Source organism: Colobus angolensis, unplaced genomic scaffold (assembly GCF_000951035.1).
Source record: "Colobus angolensis palliatus isolate OR3802 unplaced genomic scaffold, Cang.pa_1.0 Scaffold150, whole genome shotgun sequence".
Classification (NCBI taxonomy): domain Eukaryota; kingdom Metazoa; phylum Chordata; class Mammalia; order Primates; family Cercopithecidae; genus Colobus; species Colobus angolensis.
This window is the reverse complement of record NW_012114600.1, coordinates 3,616,582-3,642,879: the sequence shown is the minus strand read 5'-3', so window position 1 is coordinate 3,642,879 and position 26,298 is coordinate 3,616,582. Positions and strand designations below refer to the sequence as shown.

The 26,298-nt window shown below is 39.4% G+C and overlaps 1 protein-coding gene across 4 annotated transcripts in view; it reads left to right on the top strand.

Moving 5' to 3' along the window:
• The first annotated feature begins 1,367 nt into the window (after positions 1-1,367).
• TMEM117 (transmembrane protein 117) overlaps positions 1,368-26,298 on the top strand; it is a 564,814-nt gene continuing 539,883 nt past the window's right edge. For all 4 annotated transcript variants that reach the window (XM_011936073.1, XM_011936074.1, XM_011936075.1 and 1 more), the window contains exon 1: positions 1,368-1,675. In XM_011936073.1, the coding sequence (XP_011791463.1) occupies positions 1,611-1,675 (65 nt within the window). In that variant the 5' untranslated portion in view covers positions 1,368-1,610. The remainder of the gene's footprint in view (positions 1,676-26,298) is intronic.

Genomic DNA, 26,298 nt, shown 5'->3' with positions numbered 1-26,298 from the left:
TTTGTGTGTATTATTTTTGATAGCTAAGATTTAATCAGTGTTATTGCTGAAAAACAGACACAGTTTAGTCTGAGAGCCAAATGGGCTCACGAACGCCAAACCCCAGAACTACATAGACATAATCATCCACTTATAAGCCCTGGTGGACCCAGACAGATCTCTTCATGTGGAAGTTACAGCTTGTGTTCTTTATGGGCAGGCTAGTTTCCAAAGAGGGAAGAGGGAGGAGCCGAGCAAGACTTTGGAGGTGGGCCTGAACATTTTCATTTTAAGATAGCTATGTACTTCCAGTGCACATATTCAGGTTAGAACCCACTACTGTAGGCATATTACATATTTTGCAGTGCCCTGTGCCTTTGGATGGGCCGTAGCCACTGCCTAGAGTGGCTTGCCTTCTATCCGTCCCTTCTTCACTAGTAAAAAAAATTATGCTAATCCTCCAACCTTAAATGTGGGGATATCTTTTGTGAAATCTTCCTCTTCTCATTCACCCAGTGCAAAGGATTGCCCAGTCCTTTCTGTGGGCTACTACTCTGCTGTAGACTTAGCTATTTCACAGAACTTACTCTCTATTGAAATTATTTGATAACTAGACTGTGAACATTTTAATAAAAGTTTATTCATGTATATACATTTGTCAGTGTTTAGAAGAAGATCTGAAAGTAATTACACCAAATTCTTAAGCAGTCATAACTCTGAGGAGAGGGATTTGGACAGAGGAGAGAATATTGTTTAACTTTCGTTAATATATGCTCATTTTACCTCTATATTGTTTTGATTTTGTAATAATCAAAAACAGGAGGCCAAGTATGGTGGCTCACACCTGTAGTCCCAGCACTTTGGGAACTTTAGGTGGGCAGATCATTTGAGCCCAGAAGTTCAAGACCAACATGGCGAAACGCTGTCTCTACAGAAAATACAAAAGTTAACTAGATGTGGTGGCACATGCGTGTGGTCACAGCTACTGGAGAGGCTGAGGTGGGAGGATCACTTGAGCCCAGGAGATGGAGGCTGCAATGAGCTGTGGTTGTGCCACCTCTGCATTTCCACCTGGGAGGACCTCTACATGTCATCTTGGTCACCATCCCAATTTTGGACAGTGTTCTGCCCTCTCACATCCCCTTGTTTCTCCTTACTCTTCCGTTGTTTTTCTTTCCCAAGTCTCCAAATGATCAGAGGTATGATTAGATGTTAGGGAAGGGGCAATATTTGCTTTCCTCATTCCCAAACTTGTCTTGGAGCCATAAGTAGGAACAGATATCATCTTTTCCAAATACCTTTTATGAAACTGTTATAAACCTGAACTGATAAAAAGAAGGAAGAGAGTACTTGTTTTCCTGCTCTAACCCTATCTATCTTTTCTTACACAGGTAAAGTACGAACTAGGAGTTTTGAAGAATGGGTAAAGACTTTCGTTATTATTTCCAGCATCCCTGGTCTCGCATGATTGTGGCTTACTTGGTGATCTTCTTTAACTTCTTAATATTTGCGGAGGACCCAGTTTCTCATAGCCAAACAGAAGCCAATGTTATTGTTGTTGGAAACTGTTTTTCATTTGTTACAAATAAATACCCTAGAGGAGTTGGCTGGAGGATTTTGAAGGTGCTTCTATGGCTACTTGCCATTCTCACAGGACTAATAGCTGGCAAATTTCTGTTCCATCAGCGTTTGTTTGGTAAGTACCATCACCCATGAAATGTAATATTGCTCATTATTTAATTTATGTTTTCCAAGATACAACTTTACTGTTTCTAAATGCCAATGTAGGAGACATTTTAGTTTGTCCTCCTGCCTTCAAGTTGTTATGCGTGGTTGTAACTGGGTTCTTCAACTACTCTCTGTTAGTGGTTTACTTTTCAACTACTCTCTGTTAATGGTTTACTTTTCCTACTGTCTAAGGAAAATTAGCATGAGGTAAAATTAGTACCAAAATTCATTTCAAAAAAATAGCATTCGGGGAGGTGTGGTGGCTCACACTGGTAATCCCACCAATTTGGGTGGCCGAGGTGGGCGGATCACTTGAGGTCAGAAGTTCGAGATCAGCCTGGGCAACATGGTGAAACCTCATCTCTACTAAAAATACAAAAATTAGCCCGGTGTGGTGGCGCATGTTTGTAATCCAAGCTACTTGAGAGGCTGAGGTAGGAGGATCACTTGAACGTGGGAGGCGGAGGTTGCAGTGAGCCAAGATTGCACCACTGCACTACAGCCTGGGTGACAGAGCGAGACTCCGTCTCAAAAAAAAAAAAAAAAAAAAAAAATTAGGAATAAAATGAATATATCCATAATCTTTTTTTTGAAAACTTGTTTAAAAATTTTAAATTTTTAAAAATTATACTTTTAAGTTCTAGGGTACAGGTGCACAACATGCAAATTTGTTATATAGGTATACATGTGCCATGTGGGTTTGCTGCACCCGTTAACTCAACATTTACATTAGGTATTTCTCCTAATGCTGTCCATCCCCCTGCCCCCAACCCCATGACAGGCCCTGGGGTGTGATGTTCCATGCCACATGTCCGAGTGTTCTCATTGTTCAGTTCCCACCTATGAGTGAGAACATGCTGTGTTTGGTTTTCTGTCCTTGTGATAGTTTGCTCAGAATGATCGTTTCCAGCTGCATCCATGTCCCTGTGAAGGACATGAACTCATCCTTTTTTATGACTGCATAGTATTCCATGGTGATATATACGTAATCTTTTAGAGAAGATATGAACAAGAAAATAGCTTTTCCTCCCGTAAATAGTACCTAAGTGTGGCAGAGAGGTTATAAATCATAAAGAAAATGACTCCATATCACACCACATTTTTGTTAAATATATTTTACACATATTGTTCATTCAGGGAGTTGGAACTGTAAACTTTTACTCTTTCTTTTTTTTTTTTTGAACATTGGCTTTAGGATGTTTATTTTTGAACCTATGCAACCAAAGAATAGTATATTAGTAAGGAATCTCTTGATAATGACAGAAGAAAAGACTAAATTGTTTAAGTTACAAAGGTAACTTACTATAAGGATGTTAGGATATTTCAGAGACCAAAGATAGAATGAAGTAACAGGGACATTGGGACACTGGGATAAATGAAACCAAGGGCTTGAAATCTGTTAGGATGCTATTTGTCTCACTTTCTGTGTATTATCTGCTTTATTCTCCTTTTACACTGAAGGTGAATTTTTATTACCTAGAGAGACTGGGTTGACTTTCCTGGTCTCAAGTTTAAACTCTCAGTGAAGAGAGTGAAGTTGTCTCAGGGTGTGGTTCCCACCTCTGAACTAACCGATTTTTGCCTAGAGGTAGGTGATATTTATTCAATAAATGTTCATCGCTTATAACATGCCAGACACAATTCTAGACAGTGAATCAAGCCAGTAAGGTCTTTGCTGTCATAAAAACTTAGTTCCTACAGGAGAGAGAAAGACTAAACAAATAAATGTATACTCTGTATGCAATGGGGGAAAAGAAAGTGGTTTTGAATGCTGTAGTTGGGTCAATTAGGAAGACAATTTAATGACAGAGCTTTGGACTTAGCAGTGATAAGATAAATAGGTGACTTACTGAAGGTATTTTTGGTCTAGAGGTTGGATTAGAAACCATGCAATGTTTTAAGGAATAAATAAATATCCATACACACACATACACATAGTATTATATATATATTTTTCTCTATTTATTTCTTAAACTATTGTCATCTGTTTCTATTATATAAATATATAAAATGCACATATTTTATATTTATTGTCTGTGTGCTTATATATATAAAATGCACACATATGTATAGATGCACATAGTTTCTAGACATTTGGTGAGAAACTAGAAGAAAGAAATGGAGAAGTGCTAAAAATGGAACAAAGGCCAAGGGAACATTTTGTTGGTGGTGGGGCAGATAGTTTTATTTGGGGGATAAGATTAATTGACCTGCTTATATTTGTGAGAGAAGGAGCTAAAGTGGAGGTAAAAAGATAATAGAAGAAAGACAGCATCTCTGAAGGTTTCTGTGGTCTCAGACTTAAGACACAGGTAGAAATGGTGGCTTGGAGAGGAAAAGAGGAGAGACCCTGGTTTCTCAAATATAGACATGAGTGAGATAAAGATTGGTACTCCATTAGGTATGTTTGAGGTGGAGGAACAGGAAGGTGAATATTCTTCTGTCTGTTAAACCTGATAACCTGATATCTCTTTAATCTGATAACCTCTGTTTTACTATGAATAAGAAGATCTGATGATAAAGATGGAGGGGCTTGATGATGCAGGCGGTTTAAGGAAGTGGTAAGGTTTGGAACAGTGGGCCTAAGGAGTTGGGAAGTGTACTGACTCGGAACAAATGAAAGGGTTGCTGATTATCATGAGGGTTGTTAGCCACTGTAAATTTGAATGATACCAGTCTGGATTGTTGAGCAGTGTTCTTTTTGAGAGTTCAGTCATCCAGAAGAGAATTTGAGCATGATTCATCTGGGTGGAGACTGATCAGGCTTGCTGTATTGGAAACAAAGGATGGAAAATAAATGGAGAGTTACAGGAAAAGCATTATTCACTTGACTGATAGGGGATTGTGGTTGGACGTGGAAAACAGGTGAGGGAGATGATGGTCTGGTACTGGGGGAACCCGCCCCCAATATTTTAAAGTAGGTTCTTTCTGTTTTCCATAAGTGTTGGCCTGCTGAGAAATAGAGAGAGACAGTATAAAGAAAGGAATTTTACAGTTGGGTGTGACATCACGTATTGGTAGGACTGTGATGCCCACCTGAGTCTCAGACCAGCAAGTTTTTATTAAGGATTTCAAAAGGGGAGGGGGTGTAAGAACAGAGAGTAGGTACAAAGATCACGTGCTTCAAAGAATGAAAAGCAGAACCACTGATAAGGGCCTAACAAAGATCACATGGCAAAGGGCAAAAGCAGAACCACTGATAAAGGTCCAACAAAGGTCACAGGGCAAAGGGCAAAAACAGAACCACTGATAAGGGTCTATGTTCAGCAGTGTGTTGTCTTGATAAACATCTTAACAGAAAACAGGGTTCAAGAGCAGAGAACTGGTCTGACCACAAATTTGCCAGGGTTGAGTTTTCCCAACCCTAGTAAGCCTGAGGGTTCTGCCGGAGACCAGGGCTTATCTCAGTCCTTATTTCAGCTGCACAAGACAGACATTCCCAGACGTCCATCTATAGACCTCCCCCTGGGAATGCATTATTTCCCCAGGGTATTAATATTAATATTTCTTGCTAGGAAAATAATTGAGCGATATGTTTCCTACTTGCACATCCATTTATAGGCTCTCTACAAGAAGAAAATATGGCTCTTTTTGCCAACCCTGCAGGCAGTCAGACCTTATGGTTGTCTTCCCTTGTTCCATAAAAAGCGCTATTATTCTGTTCTTTTTCAAGGTGCACTGATTTCATATTGTTCAAACACACATGTTTTACAATCAATTTGTGCAGTTAACACAGTTATCACAGTGGTCCTGAGGTGATGTACATCCTCAGCTTACGAAGATAACAGGATTAAGAGATTAAAGTAAAGACAGGCATAAGAAATTATAAAAGTATTATTTGAGAAATGATAAATGTCCATATTAAGATGAAATCCTCACAATTTATGTTCCTCTGCTGTGGCTCCAGCCGGTTCCTCTGTTCAGGGTCCCTGACTTCCCATAACAGTCTGGGAGGAGTGGGCAGGGGCCTGAAGATTTGGATGAGGCTCAACAGGTGAGATGGGAGTAAGAAAAAGGAAAGGATTGGTGGGTGTGGTCACATGACATGTTGTAACAGAAGTAAACCATTTTTCAGTAGTGATTCCCAAGTAGGGTGTGGTCTTTAGAGAGTAAGTCCTAAAGTAGAGTAGAGAGATGGGTCATTGACACAGAGAATATTTAGGAACTCAGTGTAAGTTGGATCATCTACCAAACATTAAACAAGCATCATGTCCTACATAGTAATTATATGGATAGAAGAGGATAAGGGTGGATAGTGAATGGGAGTGGGTCATTTTCCAAAAATGGATAGAGAGTGCTGGGGAGACAAAACAATAGATACCTGTTATAAGCAATAGCTGGATGTGTTTGGATCCCATTCGAGAAAATTTTCTCAGCGGAGAAAGCTAAGGCAAATGTAGACCAAAATATCCAGTTTGGAGAAAAGTCATCTGCCTATATGGAAGATTGATTGAGAATCACACCATTAAGCTAATGGTGTGAATTATAAACAGGACATTTGGTTTTGTAATCACTATATTTTGTTAAATAATTCTGTTGCAAACTTTTATCTCTTATACTAAAATCACATTTCAGTTATGGCTTACATTTTACTGGTGATATAAGTAATCAGCCCTGAAAAAGCACTTTCGGTTTCAAGTGGTTTATTGAGTACAAATTATTTTAAAATAATGGAAGTGAGTTTTTTTTTTTTTTTTTTTACTTACAGTAGGAAAGATTATATGATGTACTCAGCTTGATTTCTTCTATTTGGCAATTTCCTTCTCCTTTTTCTCTTACTAAAAAACCTATGAAATTTTATGGAATATTAGAGAAGGAATCATATAACCTTCTGTAAATGGTGAGGACTCTTGATTTAATTTCCTGATGAACTCCAAACTTGTCCCCTCTCATTCTCTGATCAAATTTCCTAATAAACTTTGAACTTGTCTTCTTCTTCTGTCTCTGCTCATGGCAATTGATTCTTCCTTACTTCATGAACTATTAATCATTTCCTCCAAATAGTTATCTGCTCCTCTTGTTCATTATGGATTTTGCTAGTGGAATTATTTTTTCCATATTGTTAAATGGCTTCTGTCAGTGTTCTGTGGTAAGTAGGTCTTTGCAAACCTATCCCCAAAGACTGAGGGAGCTGAGAGCCTGAAGAAAGAGGCTGACATATCCATTTTCACAGGAAACAACATTTAATAGGGACTTATTAACAGAAGCCATATCTCGGTACCTGTGAGGTGATGTATCCTTGCCCTGTTATTCTCCAGACCCAGGGCTTATACACCACAGAGAATTTGCTTAAGGGAAGAATTCATGGTAAGTAAAAATCTTAGAGGCCTTCCCAGAACTAGGGTTGATCAGAAGTCAACATGATGGATTAGCATTTAAGATGGAGTTACTTTGACCTGCAGAACCACCAACAGAATAAAATCTAAACTCCTTTGATTGATACTCGAAGCTATTTATGATCTACTCCTTCCTCACTCCAAACCTGATTTTTCACATTCCGCATATTGCAGGGAAATATTTACTGGTTCTCAAACCTGCCATGTTATCTCATGTCCCAGTGTTTTTTGCCTATGTGCTCTCCCATGCCCATTATGCTCCTCTCTGCTTTGTCACGTTGGCTAGTTTTCCATTTTCCTTCAAATATCAGTTCAAGCATTATCTCCTCTGTGGCACTTTCTCTGACTCCCGCCTGTAAGACTTCAGTTGTCTTCTCTTCAGCTCCCACTTGTGACTACTTGTACCAAAGAGTCACAGCTGTGCAATGATATGGAAAAGAATTAAAAATTTAATGCAAACATAGATGTTCTTGTTGGCTTGGTATATGATAAATGTTTCTGCCCTGGTTCTCAAATAGTTAGCATTTATTCATAGTTCATTTTTAAAAGGACATATTTAACAATTTGTACATGCAAGCTTCTGATAGGTGATGATGATGATGAGGATGATGTTGTGTGTATGTTGGAAGGGGTGGGATTGCTAATGACAAGCACAGAAATTTTTGTTACAGAAATATTAGAATGGCTTACAAAAATGATCAGAATCATTTCTTGAGATCAACTCAACAGCTTCTTTTTTATATAATTCTCTAATAAAATGCCAAATACAAATATTATATAGAATGCCACTATCCCTTTCATTTAATCAACTTGTAAGTCTTCCTTCATTTATTTTGTTATAGGAAGTCTCTTCTTAGTAGATTCCAGAAGAACAATAAGTATTCCCAATTGAAGGGATGTGTGAGAAAGAGCGAATTATTCTGTGAGCATATGATTTAATATACTTCATTGGTTATAAATTTAATTTTTCTGTGAGACATAAATATTAGGTTTTTGAGACTCTTTAGGTAGTAACATAATTCAGGAGCAATTCTGAAATCAGAATTGATAAGTTTAGAATTTTTTTTTAGTTTAAAACAGAATCTTTAGGTATTATATGAGGATTTATAAAAGTTAGGTTCCATTGGAATATCAGTTTATACTCTTCTAGTACCTCTCTCTTTCATTTGCTTGGATGATTCTAGTTTTTTTTTTTTTTAATGTGTTTTAATAATGCATCCTAGCTTTTTGGGGGATTATACTTTAGAGATATCCATGAATAGAGACATCCAAAATTATTATGCTGACAATTAGGACCTATCTACAAGGATAATTTAATTTCTTGAGCTTATTCAAGAAATAATTTTTGTTCCAAAAAGGAATTTAAATTATTTACAACATGTATGCATAATACAGTAGAAGTAGAAAATCAGGACCAGAGAAAAGGCAGAATCAAATTTGTTTTGATTTCATGAATTTCAAAACCTTGCTTGGTTTTGAGCTTTCTCAGAGCTGGGCACAAGGGGAAACCACATCACTGTGGTTATCAGCAGTGATGAAAATTGTAAGCTCCACAGAGGTATTTTTCTTTGCACCAAGTTGTAGAACTTCCTTGTCATAAATTTTGGTGAAGCTTTTCTTTTGTCTTGTGCTTGGAGATGCTGAATGGTGAAGTGGCAAATGCAGAAATGGATTTCATATTCTCGTGTCTTAAAGCAAACGTTCATCAAAGTGTAGAGTATAACATTTAATCAGCTGGGCACGGTGGCTCACGCCTGTAATCCCAGCACTTTGGGAGGCCGAGATGGGTGGATCATGAGGTCAAGAGATCGAGACCATTCTGGCCAACATGGTGAAACTCTGTCTCTACTAAGAATACAAAAATTAGCTGGGCATGGTGGCGCACACCTGTAGTCCCAGCTACTTGGGAGGCTGAGGCAGGAGAATCGCTTGAACCCAGGAGGCAGAGGTTGCAGTGAGTCGAGATTGTGCCATTGCACTCCAGCCTGGCACGGAGTAAGATTCCATCTCAAAAACAAACAAAAAAATTTCATCGTGAAAGCAAGTCTGTGATGCTTTATTTCATGAAAACATTTCTATGAAGGGCAAAGTGATAAGGGTTCAAGTTACTTTGATTGAATAGCTTTATCTGAGGATGGATTTTAGAACATCAAGACTGTAATAATGTATTTCTCAGACAAATTGCTTTCCTGTTATTTGTCTTCTCTCCTTTCCTTTTGTTTTCCAACATGTGCAGAGATCCTCTATTAGTTGCCATTTTCTTTTTAACACTACCCTTTTAACACATTGTCAGATGACCTCCACCATAAGGAGCTGTCAGTCTCTCAACAAGAATGATGTTCTTTGTATTCATTGAAGGTATTACTTAGCTGGAACTGGAGTGGTTGGAAGGCAGGCCACTTCAGAATGAGGTGGTAGGTGTAGCATCTGAAAACGATTCGAAGCCTGTTAATACTGCATAGTTCCTTTTCCAAACATGTATTTGCTTATATAGTTACTTGTAAAATTGTTTCATTAATATATGATTTCACAGCTATACCCGAAACTGGTGAGTGAGATGTTATGTTGATCTTGCTTACCTTTTAATCTTCAGTGCCTAAAACAATGCCTGGCACAGTAGTATTCAATACATTTGATTAAGTAAATTAATGTTTCTTCATCCTTTACATGTTGTCTTTGCCAGTGTTACCTTTTTTTTTTTTTTAAGTGTCTTACTCTGTTGCCAGGCTGGAGTCCAGTGGCGCGATCTTGGCTCACTGCAACCTCTGCTTCCCAGGTTCAAGCTGTTCTGCTGCCTCAGCCTCCCGAGTAGCTGGGATTACAGGAGCCTGCTACCATGCCCAGCTAGTTTTTGTATTTATAGTAGAGATGGGGTATCACCATACTGGCCAGGATGGTTTCAATCTACTGACCTCGTGATCTGCCATCTTGGCCTACCAAAGTGCTGGGATTACAGGCGTGAGCCACCACACCCGGCCCAGTATTGCCTTTTTATTGTAAGATATAGAAAGGTACTTATTTGTTCATACATAAAATATAAGACATGGTCTCTGATTTCAAGGAATTTAAAATCTGGTTAAAAAGACAACATACATATGCATGAAAAATCAAATACTTTGATGATACAAGAAAATGTGTGTCGAGTATCAAATGAATAGTATGGATTGTGAGTGCTGTGGGAATTTAGGAGAGAGGATCATAGTGGGCCAGGACAGGGAAAGAAAGCTCTGTTGCCCATGTGGGACCTAAATTGAGTCTCAAGTGTGAGTGGGATTAAAATAGTCAGATATGATGAAAGGTATTCATTACCGATTTCAGATCCTGGGTAGATAGTGTGAGTGAAGATGGAGACAACTCAGCTGTTTTTTGGAGTTGGGGGAAAAGCTGAAGAATTCATGCTCATTTTGACTGAGAACAATTTATGTTAGGAAAGAGGTGTTGCAGTGAAAAGGTAGGTTGGGCCAAAATTCTTTGGTCTTTAAATGCCAGTCTTCTATCTTTAGAATTTATCTCTTCCATTACGGTCTTTAAGTCAAGGAAAATATTTGAACAATGTGTGAGATGGTGACAAGATTAATCTTGAAGCAGAATTTAAGGGGAATTGGAAAAGGAGAGATTCAGGGAGTAAAAAGGAAGTAAGAAGGTCTTTTGGGGGCTGCCTGCAGTAATTCTGGCTTAAGTTTGTTCAGACCAGTCTAAAATAAGGGGTGGATAAGGGGTGGAGCAAAGGCAAGCAGATGGGGGTATGTGAGGCCATGTGAAACTTCCACAACTGATGGGATATGAGTAAGCAAGAGTGAGAATGAAATGAAAGGTAACTAGTAAGATTAGGCTGGGAGACTGGAGGAGTGATTATCCTACTGGAAAAAAAAAAAAAGTCCATAGGAGAATCCGGTTAGAGAAGATGATAATGAGTTAAGGAAGTGATGGCTGTAGGTCGTGAGCACATAAGTGATGGCCCATTTACCTTGAACAGTTCACAGAACAGCAAAGGTGTGTGTTATTAAGATTAGTGCAGGCAGACTATTTATTTATTTATTTATTTTTTCTGAACCTCACTCTGTCACCAGGCTGGAGTGCAGTGGTATGATCTCAGCTCACTGTAACCTCCACCTCTCGGGTTCAAGTGATTCTCCTGCCTCAGCCTCCTGAGTAGCTGGGATTACAAGCGTGTGCCACCACACCTGGCTAATTTTTGTATTTTCAGTAGAGATGGGGTTTCACTATGTTGGCCAGGCTGGTCTCCAACTCCTGACCTCAGGTGATCCACCCGCCTTGGCATCCCAAAGTGCTGGGATTACAGGTGTGAACCACTGCTCTGGGCCCAGGCCTACCACTTCTTATCCAAAACCCTGAGGCCAGATGTGTTTCAGAATTTAGAGCATTTGCCTTTATTTAAGGTCACCCTGCTAAATACCCCATCATCAGACATACTAATATTTCTGTATGTATGTATACATATTTACATTAAATTGGATAAATAAAGACCATAGACAGACTCAAGTAAGTTCAAGTTAGGTTTTGCTACTAAATGGATTCAGGTTTGGTCAGGTTTTGCGAATAAATCAGAGTCTTTTGGATCTCAGGATTGTGGAAACTGAATTATGGACCTGTACTTGACTGTGATAAGCATTTCTTTTTTTCTTTTATTTTTTTGAGATGGAGTTTCACTCTTGTTGCCCAGGCTGGAGTGCAATGGCGTGATCTTGGCTCACTGCAACCTCCGCCTACCAGGTTCAAGTGATTCTTCTACCTCAGCCTCCTGATAAGCCTCCCTGATATATGAAATATATACATCTTTGCTTACCCCAAGATAACCAGCTGCATAAAAATCATGATTTTTTAAAATGCTGTAGTTAAAAAAATAGAATAATTTTATAACTAAATGGCTACAATAGATGAATACTTGCTGAAGATGTACTTCTCTTGTGTTTATATTCAAATCATTAAGGGGTTTGCTATTTTCTATGTACCTATGTCTGTTTTAGTTTGAAACAGGAAGTCTGGGGACCAAAGCATTCTCAATATATCCAGAGATTTGAGAAGACAAATTCTAGTTTGTGTATTTCATTTTACTGTAACAAAAAGGATGTCTCCCATACAATACCAAGTAACTCAACAATATTTTGTCGTAATGAATTTAATAAAGTGAAATGCCTGTTTGTCTTCTATTTTCTTAGCTTTAAGCTTAGTTTGAATTTTTTTTGGTATGTTGAACTGCACATATGATTTTATCATTTCAAAATAGAAAAGATTCAAAGATTCTGAAAAGCATGGTCAAGGTAGTCATGGTGATACAGGAATATCAAAACATGAATAATTAGATATTTAGGAATAAAAAACTATTATTTTAATACAATGATATGGGTATGGTTTGACTTCCTTTGTGTTAATTTGAGATCTGAATAACTGAATAGTGTAAATAACCAACAAGTTATCATGGTTGTTGAGAGTATATTAAAACTGTATTTATGACTCCTCAGGGCAAATGTCAACAACTGATTATTTTAAGAATTGTATTATTAGAGTGCTAAGGACTTTTTTGGGGAAATTATCTGAACAGACACTGTCTATATAGCCAAATGCCATTTAGAATATCTATAGTTTTAAGCTTTGCCCCCTCAAAATGTTATATTTGATACTCACGACAAATATTTAATGTTGTGTCACCATCTTCATTCTCAACCAGTCTGCACTGAGTGCTGGAATAATACTTCTTCTAGGTGCTTGAATTGTCAACACCCAGACCTTTTTCACAGAGTAAGTAATTTTAGAGCCCAAAGTGACCAACAGAATTTAAGTTAGAGAAAAATGTTATTTCAAAGTTTGGAGTGACCTTCTGGTGTAAGGAATTTAAAAAAGCAGTTCCTCATGTCTATCACTATGAAACAGTCCCTCATACCCCATCACAATCCTCCTCCTCCCTCTCCAAACCACTCCTGTCAACTATAAATTAGTTTGCATTGTCTAGAATTTTATATAAATGAAAACATAACAGCATATACTCTTTTTTGTCTGGCTTCTTTCATTCAGCATAATTTTGAAATTCATTCATGTTTTATGTATCAATACTTCATTCCTTTTTGTTTCTGACTGGTATTGTGTAAATATGTCAAAATTTGTTTACCCGTAATATCTGTTGATAGACATTTCTATTTTTATTCCAGTTTTTATATATTACAAATAAAACTGCTATGAACACTCATGAAAAAAATAAAAAAGCAGTTCCTTAAAAAGACGTGAGATAGATTAGGAGAGGTAAATTGGAAAATTACTGATATTCGATGTTTTAAAAAATCTCCAGGAAGGCCCTTCTTCAGAGGGAGATTTGGTGTGTTTCAGCTACTGAACTTGGTAGCCCTTTTCAAAAAGCTGATCTTGTTACTTTATGTTCCTGTTATGTTCTCACTCCTAGAGCAGTGAAGGAAGGTAAGGCTGGAAGTCCCAAGTACATGGCCATTTCCTCCCACACCTGCTTATTAGGTGCTTTCATTAGTTTGCAGTGCAGTCAGTTGCACATCCATTAGCGCTAAAGGGCAATGAGCTGCAGCTTTCAGTGTGATAGAATCATCTGGCTGCTCTAGTTCCCCGAGGACAGAGGATACAAACACTGTAAAAGGATACCTCAAGGACTTTAAGTTAGGTTGGAGCATTATAATTAAGCAATTACCAACCAGGGTAGCTTTCCTAGGTACTTTTTTTCTTTTTTTCTTGTTCTTGATACAAATGAGTCATTCATGGGCCAAGGGACTCTTTTCTTACCAGGTCCAATCATTGCCTCCATGTCCTTTTCTTATTTCCCACCTATGGGAGATAATGGTAGAAGTTTCTCACAAAGGGGTCTGTCACATGGAATTACAGAAGGCAGACTCATACACGGTGCAGAGGGAAACCACTTCACTATTAGTGAGATGTAACCAGCTAAGGTGGAATTTGACAGCTGGCTAAATAACATACGGTAAAATTGAAAATGAAAAGTGCTTGATTATTTGATTCATTTAAAACCATTTTGTTAGAGGTCTTAGTTTGCTTATTCTTCAAGTAATTGGGTAATCAGTCCTGGCTGGGTGAGTAGTGTGATTTGAGAGGATGCTGCCAGAATTTTCCCCTGATTTGTTTCCTTTTATCTTTTACTAGTTCCTACAACTAGAATCATTTCTTGAAGATATTTTCACCGGGTTTAAAATATTATGCTACTTGAGAGGTGTGATGAACTAACAAGGATGTTGACAGTCCCATCATTGAGAGATTTGTACCCAAAGGATAAATAAGTGGTGGCAGGTGGGAGGAAGTAGGCCAATGTGCTGATATGGTAACTATGTTGCTGTGCAGGGTTCTGGATAGAAGTGGGGTCAAAGAAAAGCTGTTAGAAGATTTAGGGATATGCAGAGGGTCAGACTGGAATAAGGGGCTTCTCCAAAGACAGGCTTTAGTTGTTTTACGGTGGTGGCCTTGACACTGTATATCTGATTTTGAGTATCACAGGTGGTCCAAGCAGTCCTATTGTTTTTAATTTGTATTCCTATCTTGGCTATGACCCAGAGTTATTGTTGATGGGTAAATAGAAATGTACAGGGTTGATCTGCCTGCCTCCAAGGTCATAACAGTAGCCAGCAGTAAAATTGGAACATAAACTGAAGCCTCCTGATTCCCAGACAGGCGCCTTTTCAGGCCTCCCAGATGGCGAATTGGCAGCTGGTGTGCCTTGTCTGCCTTAAGACCGGATTGTGCTAGGCCATTCCCTACAGTTTTGCTCTGCATTGCCTGTGTTCTGGATCTTTTTCTGGCACCGCCTCCTGCTTGACCAGCTCTCTCTTTTAGTTAAAGAAAGTCATTTAGTTGCCCCCACAAGAAGTTCTGTAGTTTTAGGACAAAGTCTGTCATTGCTGTGGATCCCGGAGAAACTCGGTATAATGCTTCCTGTCCTTGTGGCCATCAGTAACCTAACATTCTTGGCTGGACTATACTTTTTCCCTTTAATTTCAGAGGAGTGAAATCCAGATATTCTTAGGCTACTTCATGCTTTTTATGATACTTTGTGTGTCCTTGAGGATGTGGCCATTGACATGGACAGACTACCAGCAAATACACACAAACTTGAGAGAGTGAGTTGGAACTTACTCTTCAGTATCCCAGGGAAGAGTGCTTTTTATGTCCTTTCCAATTTATTCCTGTTTGAACTGTGCTGTTTTTCAACATCATTGACAAATGTGTTGAATATCTATCATTTGCAAGGGAAAGCACCAGGTGCCATGAGCCTCTGCCTTTTAGGAGGGAAAATTATCAAATATGATAATTGCCAACACTGCAGTGTGAGTGGGAGGGACAGTCTCTTTTGAAGGGGTCTAGAAGTCATACCCAAGATAAATCATCAAATAAAGCTTCCTAGTGAAATAGGAGTTTGTGGGAATCATAGAATCTCAGAGTGAATGGAATTGGTAAGAGCTTCCTTGTTACATTTTTAGCCAATCTTTGAGCACCTCTAACAATGGTGACTATCCCCGAAGAAGTCTCTGTGTTTGATCACTGTTTCTGCATTTCCTGTCTGAACCTGAGCTTTACCATGCAACTCCAGCGGAATTCTGTTGGAGGGAGGAGGGCCTTCCAAGCTGGAGAAATGGCAAGCACAAATTTGTGGGGAAGGAAAGGGCAAAATGGTTGCAGTGTAAAACATGAACAGGCCAGTGTTCCTGGATCAGTAAGTTTTGGGTAGACTGGCAGCAGGAAAGAGAAGCTTCAGTGCAAATTGTGGAGGTTCTGGAATTCCAGATTTGGGAGCTTAAAATTCATTCTGAAAACGATAGGAAACCATGGAGCATGTCCCTCCCTTCTTGATTTGTAAATTTAAAAAGTTGTATAAACTAATTGTGGAAATAAAACAGAATATATGAAGTCAAAGAAGAAAAAGTTTTTGATCACAAGGATGACAAGATCAAAACAGTATTGTAGGAAAATGCATGCGGGCTTAGTTGGCCTTGAGGCAGGGAGGTATGCCACAGTTGCTGGGATATACCTGACCTCAAGTGATCAAGGCTTGATTTAGAAGTGGTGGCAATGAGAATGAAATGGAGGGGAGGAAGGAAGAGAATATGTGAGGAAGACTGATAGTGCAAATATACTTTTCTTCTAAATAACATCATTTTAAAGACTCCTGTTCCCTGAGTCCATTCCCATCATATACAGAACATAAGGCATAACAATCTATTTCTAAAATTGGCAACTTAGATCATCTTACTTTATTCTCCGAGTTTACTGAAAGAAACAAATGTATGGTTCTGTTGGTTATTAGTACCACTAGAAGAGACTTTAAGAAAAAGCAGATCTATGCTCACGGATATTAAGCTATGAAGGTGTTAATGTCATTGAGTTTCTTTGTATTATTATTATTATACTTGAAGTTCTGGGATACATGTGCAGAACTTGCAGTTTTGTTACATAGGTATACATGTGCCATGGTAGTTTGCTGCACCCATCAACCCATCAGCTACATTAGGTATTTCTCCTAATGCTACCCCTCCCCTAGCCCCCTCACCCCCCGACAGGTCCCAGTGTGTGAAGAATTTCTTTTCTGAAGCTTAGCACTTGTTGAATTTGTGGATCATGCTCATTAATTTGTCTTATTTGCAAAGTACAGGAGCCTTAATGATATAGGACTTGATTTTGTTCATTCAGTAAACACTTAGAATTTTCTAGGCCCTGGGGATCCAGCATTGAACCCAGCAAGGTCCCTGCCGTGACTGAGCTTACAGTCTAGTAGGAAAAGATGGATAATAAACAAATCATTATATATTATATCAGAGGGCAATAAATACTGTGGTGAGTAATAAAGCAGGGAGAGTTTAGGGAGGGGCCCCGAGAATTCCAGAATTCCCTCTCTAATGAGATGACCTGAAGAAGATGAAGAAACAACCTAGGTAGCTTTCTCGGGAGGACATCCCAAGAAGAGGGCAGGGCAGCTCTGAAAGCCCCAAAGTGTGGTGTGTTGAGACTGTTTGGTGAACAAGGTGGCAAGGAGGTCAGTGGCTGGAGCAGAGGGAACAGAAAAGAGACTAGGAGGAGAAGTGGAGGGAGGCGGGACAGCCGGTCATAGGGTCCCTTTGTAACAAGTCTTCCCTCCTTAAGTAAAAGGGAGATGCCAATAAACACATAAATCTGTATAGCTTTATTTAGTTTGTAAATTAAATATGGTGTATTTAAAGTTGGTGTTTTAGTGACGCCCTTGAGCTCATTGTCTTAGTTTATTCCGAGAGAATGCAGGATCCGTGATTTTTATTCCGGCAGTTCCTTTACTCTTCTCAGCTCCCCATTATGGCTCCTTTATGGGGCTGTCCACCTCACTTCTCTTCCTGCAGTGGAACTTAGAAGTGAGGGAAGATGGTTTTTAGGAAGGCTGAGTTACTTAATAATTTTTAAGAGAGATTCTTCTCTGTGCCTGTTCCCCATCCCTGTCAGTGGTAGAGGCAGTCCTAACTTTGTAATAGTATTTTCAGCAGTGGAGGTGGGGAGTGTGGTCCTGGAGGCAGCCATGTGGGGAAGTCACAGTTGATTGTCCTTAAAGTTCTGACTCTCAGATCCCCCCATAGAGGAAGAAAAGCATCTTTCTTTCTCTAGGGATGAATAGATGTTCTGTCCATGTGGGGGAGGGGGTGTAGAGATGGAGGTTCACAGACCTCTCAGATTCTTTCCCTGTTACAACCCCAGCCATGAGTCTGCTAGTTCAGGCACATGAAAATGACCCTATCCATTTATTTCTGGGTTGCTCCCTTGCTTCTGTTTAGAGCTTAAATAGATTACTGAACTCTGTGCTGTCCACTGAGTTTTGTAAACACAAGTGCTTAACAATCTATGTTTAAAAGAGGACAGAGAATTTGCTTAACAGCTGAATTCTAGATGACAGATCAAATTGGATATGAAAGAAGAACATTTTTACTCTTCTTCAGTCACAATGAGGGGAGGAAGATCTTTAGATACAATACTTTGAGCAAGTCTAGACATATTTTAGCTTTAGGTATGCAACAAAGGGTAATAAAAGAGACGTTATTCCAGAGATATTATGTGGGAGGATTGATTCTATGCACTAGGGATACATTGACGAATAATAATAACAAAACACTTGAGATTTTTATTCTTATAGGTTATGTATTCTGGTGGGGGAAATATATACAAATGTGGTCGGTCATTCCTGCAATTCATCAGATCTTTTTGTCTCAGTCTCATCATGTCTGACACGTGGTGAGGTTGTACTTGTGATTAGTTATGGCTGGTTAGGTCAGAGCAGGGGTGATGTGTGGCATTTCTGAACTAGAGCATTTGATTGCACATACAAGACCCTCCAGCTTCTTTTTCTCTTCCTTTGCTATCAGCAGTTTTCCAGATAGTTGCTGCACTGTCTGCCTGAGTCTGCCAGAGTGAAGGCAATGTGGAGTAGGGCCCTTAACTGATCCTCAGTGGACATGTAGTATGAGAAGGAAATAAACTTTGTTTTTCTTTTTTTTTTTTGAGACGGAGTCTTGCTCTGTTGCCCAGGCTGGAGTGCAGTGGTGTGATCTCGGCTCACTGCAAGCTCTGCCTCCGGGGTTCACACCATTCTCCTGCCTCAGCCACCAGAGTAGCTGGGACTAAAGGTGCCCACCACCATGCCCGGCTAATTTTTTGCATTTTTAGTAGAGACAGGGTTTCACCATGTTAGCCAGGATGGTCTCGATCTCCTGACCTCGTGATCCGCCCACCTTGGCCTCCCAAAGTGCTGCGATTACAGGTGTGAGCCACCGCGCCTGGAAAATAAACTTTTATTATTTGAAGCCACTTAGATTTTAGAGTTGGCATAACTCCAAGCACGGCATAACCTAACTTCTCCTGAGTGCCTGACTGGGAGAAATTAAGAAGTCCTGACTGATATAGAAATTTAGAAAGCAACATTTTAGAAAAAGAAGTACTTCTAGCTAGTGATATAGTCTATAAACAAAACAAAACAAAACAGGGAGCTGTGACAGAAAATGCCTGGGATGGAGTGCAGAGGATACGCTAAATAGAGTGGTCAGGTTAGCTGCCTCGGAGGAGGTTATATTGAAACTAAGACCTGAATGATGAGAAAGGAGCTAGCCAAGTGAAAATCTGGAATAAGTGCATTCAAACTGAAGGAGTAGCATATGCAGAATCTGAGTGGTAGAAACATTTGGTACATTTAAAAAACTTCTGGGAGGCTGAGGCAGGAGAATTGCTTGAATCCGGGAGGCGGAGGTTGCAGTGAGCTGAGATTGGGCACTGGACTCCAGCCTGGGCGACAGTGCGAGACTCTGTCTCAAAGAAAAAACAAACAGAAAAACCAAGAAAAACAAAAAACATCAGCCAGGCGCAGTGGCTCACACCTGTAATTCTAGCACTTTGGGAGGCTGAGACAGGCTGATTGCCTGTGGTGAAACCCTGTCTCTACTAAAATACAAAAAATAGCTGGACATGGTGGCGGGTGCCTGTAATCCCAGCTACTCAGGAGGCTGAGGCACGAGAATTGCTTGAACCCAGGAAGCAGAGGTTTCAGTGAGCCGAGATTGTGCCTCTCCACTCCAGCCTGGGCAACAAAGTGAAACTCTGTCTCAACAACAACAACAACAACAACAACAACAACCAATCAAACAAACAAACAAAACCTTCAAGGAAGTTAGTGGAGCCTAAAGTAAGGAAGGAGGAGGTAGGAGTTTAGTGATGTTAGACTTGGTAGATCATGGTATTTCATTTTAAGAATAAGCCATCATAGAGTTTTGAGCAGAACACTGATACATGATCCAGTTTAGGTTTTAGAGTGACCCTTTAGGTTGCTTTGAAAAGATTAGACCATTACGCATGGGGGCATCTCTGACTCTCGAAGCAAGCCACAATTCTCTTGATTTGGGGACTCAGAGCATGGAGTTCAGGGCTGACAAAACAGCTGGAAAGTAATAGAGCAAATCCTAGAAAGGGCAGACCCACAGAGGGAAGCCCGAAATTTTGTGTATAAACTCTCCCTTAATTCTTAACTGGCCTGGAACTGTTCACACTTGAGGAAATTGTTAAGAAGCCCAGCAACAGCAATGGCTGAGAGGTGGGAAGGGTTGAACAGAAATTTTAGTGCTGTCTACTGCAGTAAAGACAAGGTTTGGGGTTTGAGTCATACCACGTTAGAAGGATTGGTAAAGTCATGGGCATTGAAACCCCAGAAGGGTGCCCCTTAGAAATGAATAATACATCATTGGGATACAGGAGTTGCCTCAGGACTGTGGACAAAAACTAATGTAAATTTAGCCAGGTACAGTGGCTCAGATCTGTAATCCCAGCACTTGGAGGCCAAGGCGGATGGATCATTTGAGGTCAGGAGTTTGAGACCAGCCTGGCCAGCATGATGAAACCCCATCTCTACTAAAAATACAAAAATTAGCTGGACGTGGTAGTGCATGTCTGTAATCCCAGCTACTGGAGGGGCTGAGGCAGGAGAGATGCTTGAACCTGGGAGGTGGAGGTTGCAGTGAGCTGAGATCGTGCCACTGCACTCCAGCCTGGGTGACAGAGACTCCATCTCAAAAAAGAGAAAAAAAAAAACACAACTAATATAGGCTCATACATACCAAGTATCAAATCAGGCCTTCACAAGTTCAAAGTGATTAGCCGGTAGTTTTACATTTAATTTAAAGTGATTAACCAAATCAAGCCTTCACCAGTTTGAAGTGATTAGCCAATAATTAATAATAATTATTATTAGTAAAATTAATACTCTTAGAGGAAGATAATAAAACAACAATGTATCATCCATAAAATCCAGTTTAAAATTGAAGTTTATTATACATACAAAAAACCAGGACAGTGCGACCCGTAGTCCAGAGAAAAAGTAGTTAATAGAAGCAAGCACTTAGATGATCCAGAAGCTGGCATTAGCAAAGACTTTATAACAGTGTTCATACTTTATTCATGGGCAAGTACATAGAAAACCACCAACAGTTTCATAGTCAAACTGCTGAAATAAAAGATAAAGAGAAAATTTTGAAAGCAGTCAGAACTAAAGTCACATTTCACATAAGAGAATGATGATATGAATGATGGTTAATTTCTTATCACAAACAAGGGAGGCCAGAAGATATCTTGAAAGTACTAAAAAATAAAAATTTCAACCTAAAATTCTATATCCAGCCAACATATACTTACAAAATGAAGGTAAAATAAAGACACTTTCAGGCAGGACGATTGCTTGAATCAAGGACTTGGAGACCAGCCTCGGAAACATAGTGAGACCTAATCTCTACAAAAAAAAAAAAAAAAAAAAAAAAAAAAGATTGTGAAAAGTGGTGCAAACCTGTAGTTCCAGCTACTTGGGAGGTTGAGGCGGGAAGATCACCAGAGCCTGGGAGATGGAGGATGCAGTGAGTTGTGATTCCATCACTGCACTCCAGCCTGGGTGACAGAGCAAGATCCTGTCTCTTAAAAAACAAAAATAAATAGGCCGGGCTCGGTGGCTCAAGCCTGTAATCCCAGCACTTTGGGAGGCCGAGACGGGCGGATCATGAGGTCAGGAGATCGAGACCATCCTGGCTAACACTGTGAAACCCCGTCTCTACTGAAAAATACAAAAAACTAGCGGGGCGACGTGGCTGGCGCCTGTAGTCCCAGCTACTCGGGAAGCTGAGGCAGGAGAATGGCGTGAACCTGGGAGGCGGAGCTTGCAGTGAGCTGAGATCCGGCCACTGCACTCCAGCCCGGGCGACAGAGCGAGACGACAGAGCAAGACTCCGTCTCAAAAAAAAGTAAATAAATAAAAAAAAGACACTTTTCAAACAAATCAGCAAGACAGTTATCTATAGCAGACCTGCTTTACAAGAAATGCTAAAGAAAGTTCTTCAGGCTGCAGATAAATGAAACCGTATAGAAATATCAAATATACAGGAAAGAATGCAGAGCACTAGAAATCATAAATATAGGGCTCAATTAGACTGTTTTTTCCTTAATTTCTTTAAAAGACAAGAATGTTTAGGCTGGGCATGGTGGCTCACGCCTGTAATCCCAACACTTTGGGAGGCTGAGGCGGGTGGATCACCTGAGGTCGGGAGGTTGAGACCAGCCTGACCAACATGGAGAAACACCGTCTCTACTAAAAAGACAAAATTAGCCGGGTGTAGTGGCGCATACCTGTAATGCCAGCTAGGGGAGCCTGAGGCGGGACAATCACTTTAATCCAGGACGCGGAGGTTGCGGTGAGCCAGATCGCGCCATTGCACTCCAGCCTGGGCAACAAGAGCAAAAACTACATCGCAAGGAAAAAAAAAAAAGACAACAGTGTTTAAAAGGAAAATTGTAATATTGTATATCATGATTTTGTAACATATGATACTATAAAATATATGACAATAATGACAGATTGGAGGCAAATGGAATTACACTTTAGCAAGATTCTTGTATTTTGTATGAAGTGGCACAATATTAGCACTAATTAAACTGTGGTAAGTTAAAAAGGCATGTTTCAATCTTTAGAACAATCAGTGAAAAATATAAGGAGGATACATAAGAAACCTAAATAGGATGTAAATTATTATACTAATAAAATAATATTATGCCAAAAGAAGGCAGGAAAAGAGGAGCAGAGGAAGAGTATACAGATGGGACAAGGATAAATAGCGAAGTGGTAGACCTAAATCCAACTGTATCTATAATTTTTTATGTAGAAAAATTAAACATTCCAATTAAAAGGCAGAGATTGTCAGACTGAATTTAAAAAGTTTGATCCAAGTATATAGTGTTTATAAATGATGTATTTTAAATATAACAATACAGAGCAGTTGAAAGCAACAGAATGGAAAATGAATATATCCTGTAACCATTTAGCAAAAGAAAACTCTTGTGAATATGTTAATATCAGACAAAGTAACCAAAAAGATGTTTTAAAATAATGAAAGGGTCAATTCATCTGTACAATAAAACAATCATTTACGTATCTAGAGAATCAAAATATCGGATACTAAAACTGACAGAGAGCAAAAGGCATTATCATAGTTAGATAATTTATTGTCCTCTTACTAATTGACGGAATTAAATTAGCTATACAGAAAAATCAGTAAGAATATAGACAATTCTAGCATAAGCATCTTGATCTGATATTCACAGAACATTATTCCAGAAAAAAATACACATTTTTTAAGTGCAATGGAATATTAATCAAGATAGAGCATATTGATCCATAATAAAAATTTTCAAAAGATAAAATAATACAAAGTGTGTTCTCTGACCACAAAAGAATTAAATTAGAAATAAAGATCAAATACACACACATACGGACACACACATACAGACACACACAGACACACGCACACAGACACACACACACACACACACACACACACACATACACACACACACTCTGTCTGCTGTCTCTCTGTCTCTCCACCCCTCTCCCTGCCAATTCTCTTTCTCTCTCCAAATATTTAAAAATTTAAAAACACACTTCAGGCCACTTGTGGTGGCTCATGCCTGTAATCCTAGCACTTTGGGAGGCCGAGGCGGGCGGATTGCCTGAGCGCAGAAGTTCGAGACCAGCCTGGGCAACATGGTGAAACCCTGTCTCTACTAAAATACAAAAAAAAGAAAGAGCCAGGCATGGCGGTGTGTGCCTGTAGTCTCAGCTACTCAGGAGGCTGAGGCAGAATTGCTTAAACCTGGGAGGCAGGGGTTACAGTAAGCCGAGATGTTGCCACTGCACTCCAACCTGGCGACAGAATGAGACACTATCTCAAAACAAACACCCTCCCCCCCAAAAAAAAAACACACTTCAAAATGCCTATGGATCAAAGAAGAATTTAGAAGATAAATTTTAAAATATTTCTAACTGAATGATGATGAAGTTATATAAAAATTTATGGGATATAACAAAACAGTGCTTGGGGTAAATTTACATTTTAAATGCTTATATTAGAAAAGAAAAAAGCTGCAAATCATTGCTCTGTTTTTATTGTAAAGGGTTGGGAAAAGAACAGATTGAATCAAAAGTAAGTAGGAAGAAGGAAATAAATTTAAGAGCAGAAATAAAAAAGGAAAAGGAAAAAGAAACAATAGAGAAAATTAATAAATCCACATGTTGATTATTTGATAACATTAATAAGACTAGAAATCTCTAGAAATACTGGTTAAGAAGCAAAGAGAGAACACAAACTACCAGTATCAAGAATTAAAGATGGAATTTTGTTACAGATCTAAAGAGATGAAAAGTATAGGGAATGCCAATTTGTGCCAATAAATTCTAAAAAATCCACTAAAGAAATATAATAGAAAAAAAATTCTTGATAGGAATAACTTAGCAAAACTGACATAAGAAGAAATAATCCACATAGCTATATATATATTTATATAAGAAATTGAGTTCATTATCAAAAACCCCTTTAGAAAGAGATTTCTTGGCATAAATGATTCCATTTTTTTCGTGCTCTTGGGGACTTGTAGCTGCCATCCTTCTCTAAGCAGAAGGAAGAGTCAAGGCTTCACTTATTTATTTACTGTATTTAATTCTATTGTAGCATTTTTGATGTGCCAGCTACTGTTCTGAGCACTTTATAAATAATAACTTACCTGTCAGAGATGTGATTCATAGTAAGGACATGCAGAGATAAAGGAAAATTTTGGTTATGTTTATTTTCCACAACATACGCAAATAATGTATACTTAACAGAATTGTTTTCTGCCCACAGGTGACAGAAACTTGTGGGCAAATGGGAATATGCGTTCAAATGTGTACTCTGATGTCAGGATCGATCAGTCAGTGGCTTACTCTCATTTTCTGTCTGTATGCAGAATAGAAAACAATTGTTAAAACCTGGAATATGAGGCCAAACTGTAATGCTTTCTGTTTCCTGTTCTTGCTGCATCATTTTCTGCCTTTCAGGCTCATGCTCTTTCCTTGGATCCTGACGTTTTTTTTTTTTAAATTTGTTGTTTCCAACTTTTTATTTTGAGTTCAGGGGTACATCTGCAGGATGTGCAGGTTTGTTACATTGGTAAATGTGTGCCATGGTGGATTGTTATACAGATTATCCCATCACCCAGGTATTAAGCCCAGCATCCATTAACTTTTATTCCTGATCCTCTCCCTTCTCCCACCACCGACCATACCCTCCTACAGGCCCCAGTGTGTGTTGCTCTCCTCCATGTGTCCATGTGTTTTCATCATTTAGCTCCCAGTTATAAGTGAGAACATGTGGTATTTGGTTTTCTGTTCCTGCATTAGTTTGCTGAGAATATTGGCTCCAGCTCTATCCATGTCCCTGCAAAGGACATGATCTCATTCCTTTTTATGGCTGCATAGTATTCCACGGTGTGTAGGTACCATATTTTCTTTAACCAGTCAATCATGGATGAACATTTAGGTTGATTCTATGCCTTTGTTTTTGTGAATAGTGCTTCAGTGAACATGTGAATACTGCTGCAGTGTGCATGTGACTTTTTTGTTTGTTTTGATATGGAGTCCAGCTCTTTTGCCAGGCTGGAGTGCAGTGGTGTGATCTCGGCTCACTGCAACCTCTGCCTCCTGGGTTCAAGTTATTCTCCTGCCTCAGCCTCCTGTGTACCTGGGATTATAGGCATGCACCGCCACGCCCAGCTAATTTTTGTATTTTTAGTAGAGATGGGGTTTCACCATGTTGGCCAGGATGGTCTTGATCTCCTGACCTCAGGAGATCCACCCACTTCAGCCTCCCAAAGTGCTGGGATTACAGGCGTGAGCCACCATGCCCAGCTGTATGCATGTGTCTTTAGAATAGAACAATTTATATTCTTTTGGGTATATACCCAGTAATGGGATTGCTGGGTTGAATGGTATTTCTGCCTTTAGGTCTTTGAGGAATTGCCACACTCTCTTCCACAGTGGTTGAACTGACTTGTACTCCCACCAACAATGTAAAAGTGCTCCTTTTTCTCCACAACCTCACCAGCATCTGTTTGTTTTTGTTTCCTTTTTGAGATGGAGTCTCGCTGTTGTTGGCCAGGGCTGGAGTGCAATGGCACTATATTGACTCACTGCAACCTCTGCCTCCTGGGTTCAGGCGATTCTCCTGCCTCAGCCTCCTGAGTAGCTGAGATTACAGGCACCTGCCACCACGCCTGGCTAATTTTTGTATTTTTAGTAGAAACAGGGTTTCACCATGTTGGCCAGACTGGTCTCGAACTCCTGACCTCAGGTGATCCACCCGCCTTGGCCTCCCAAAGTGCTGGGATTACACACAGCCTTTTTTCTTTTTTTTTTTTTTTTTGA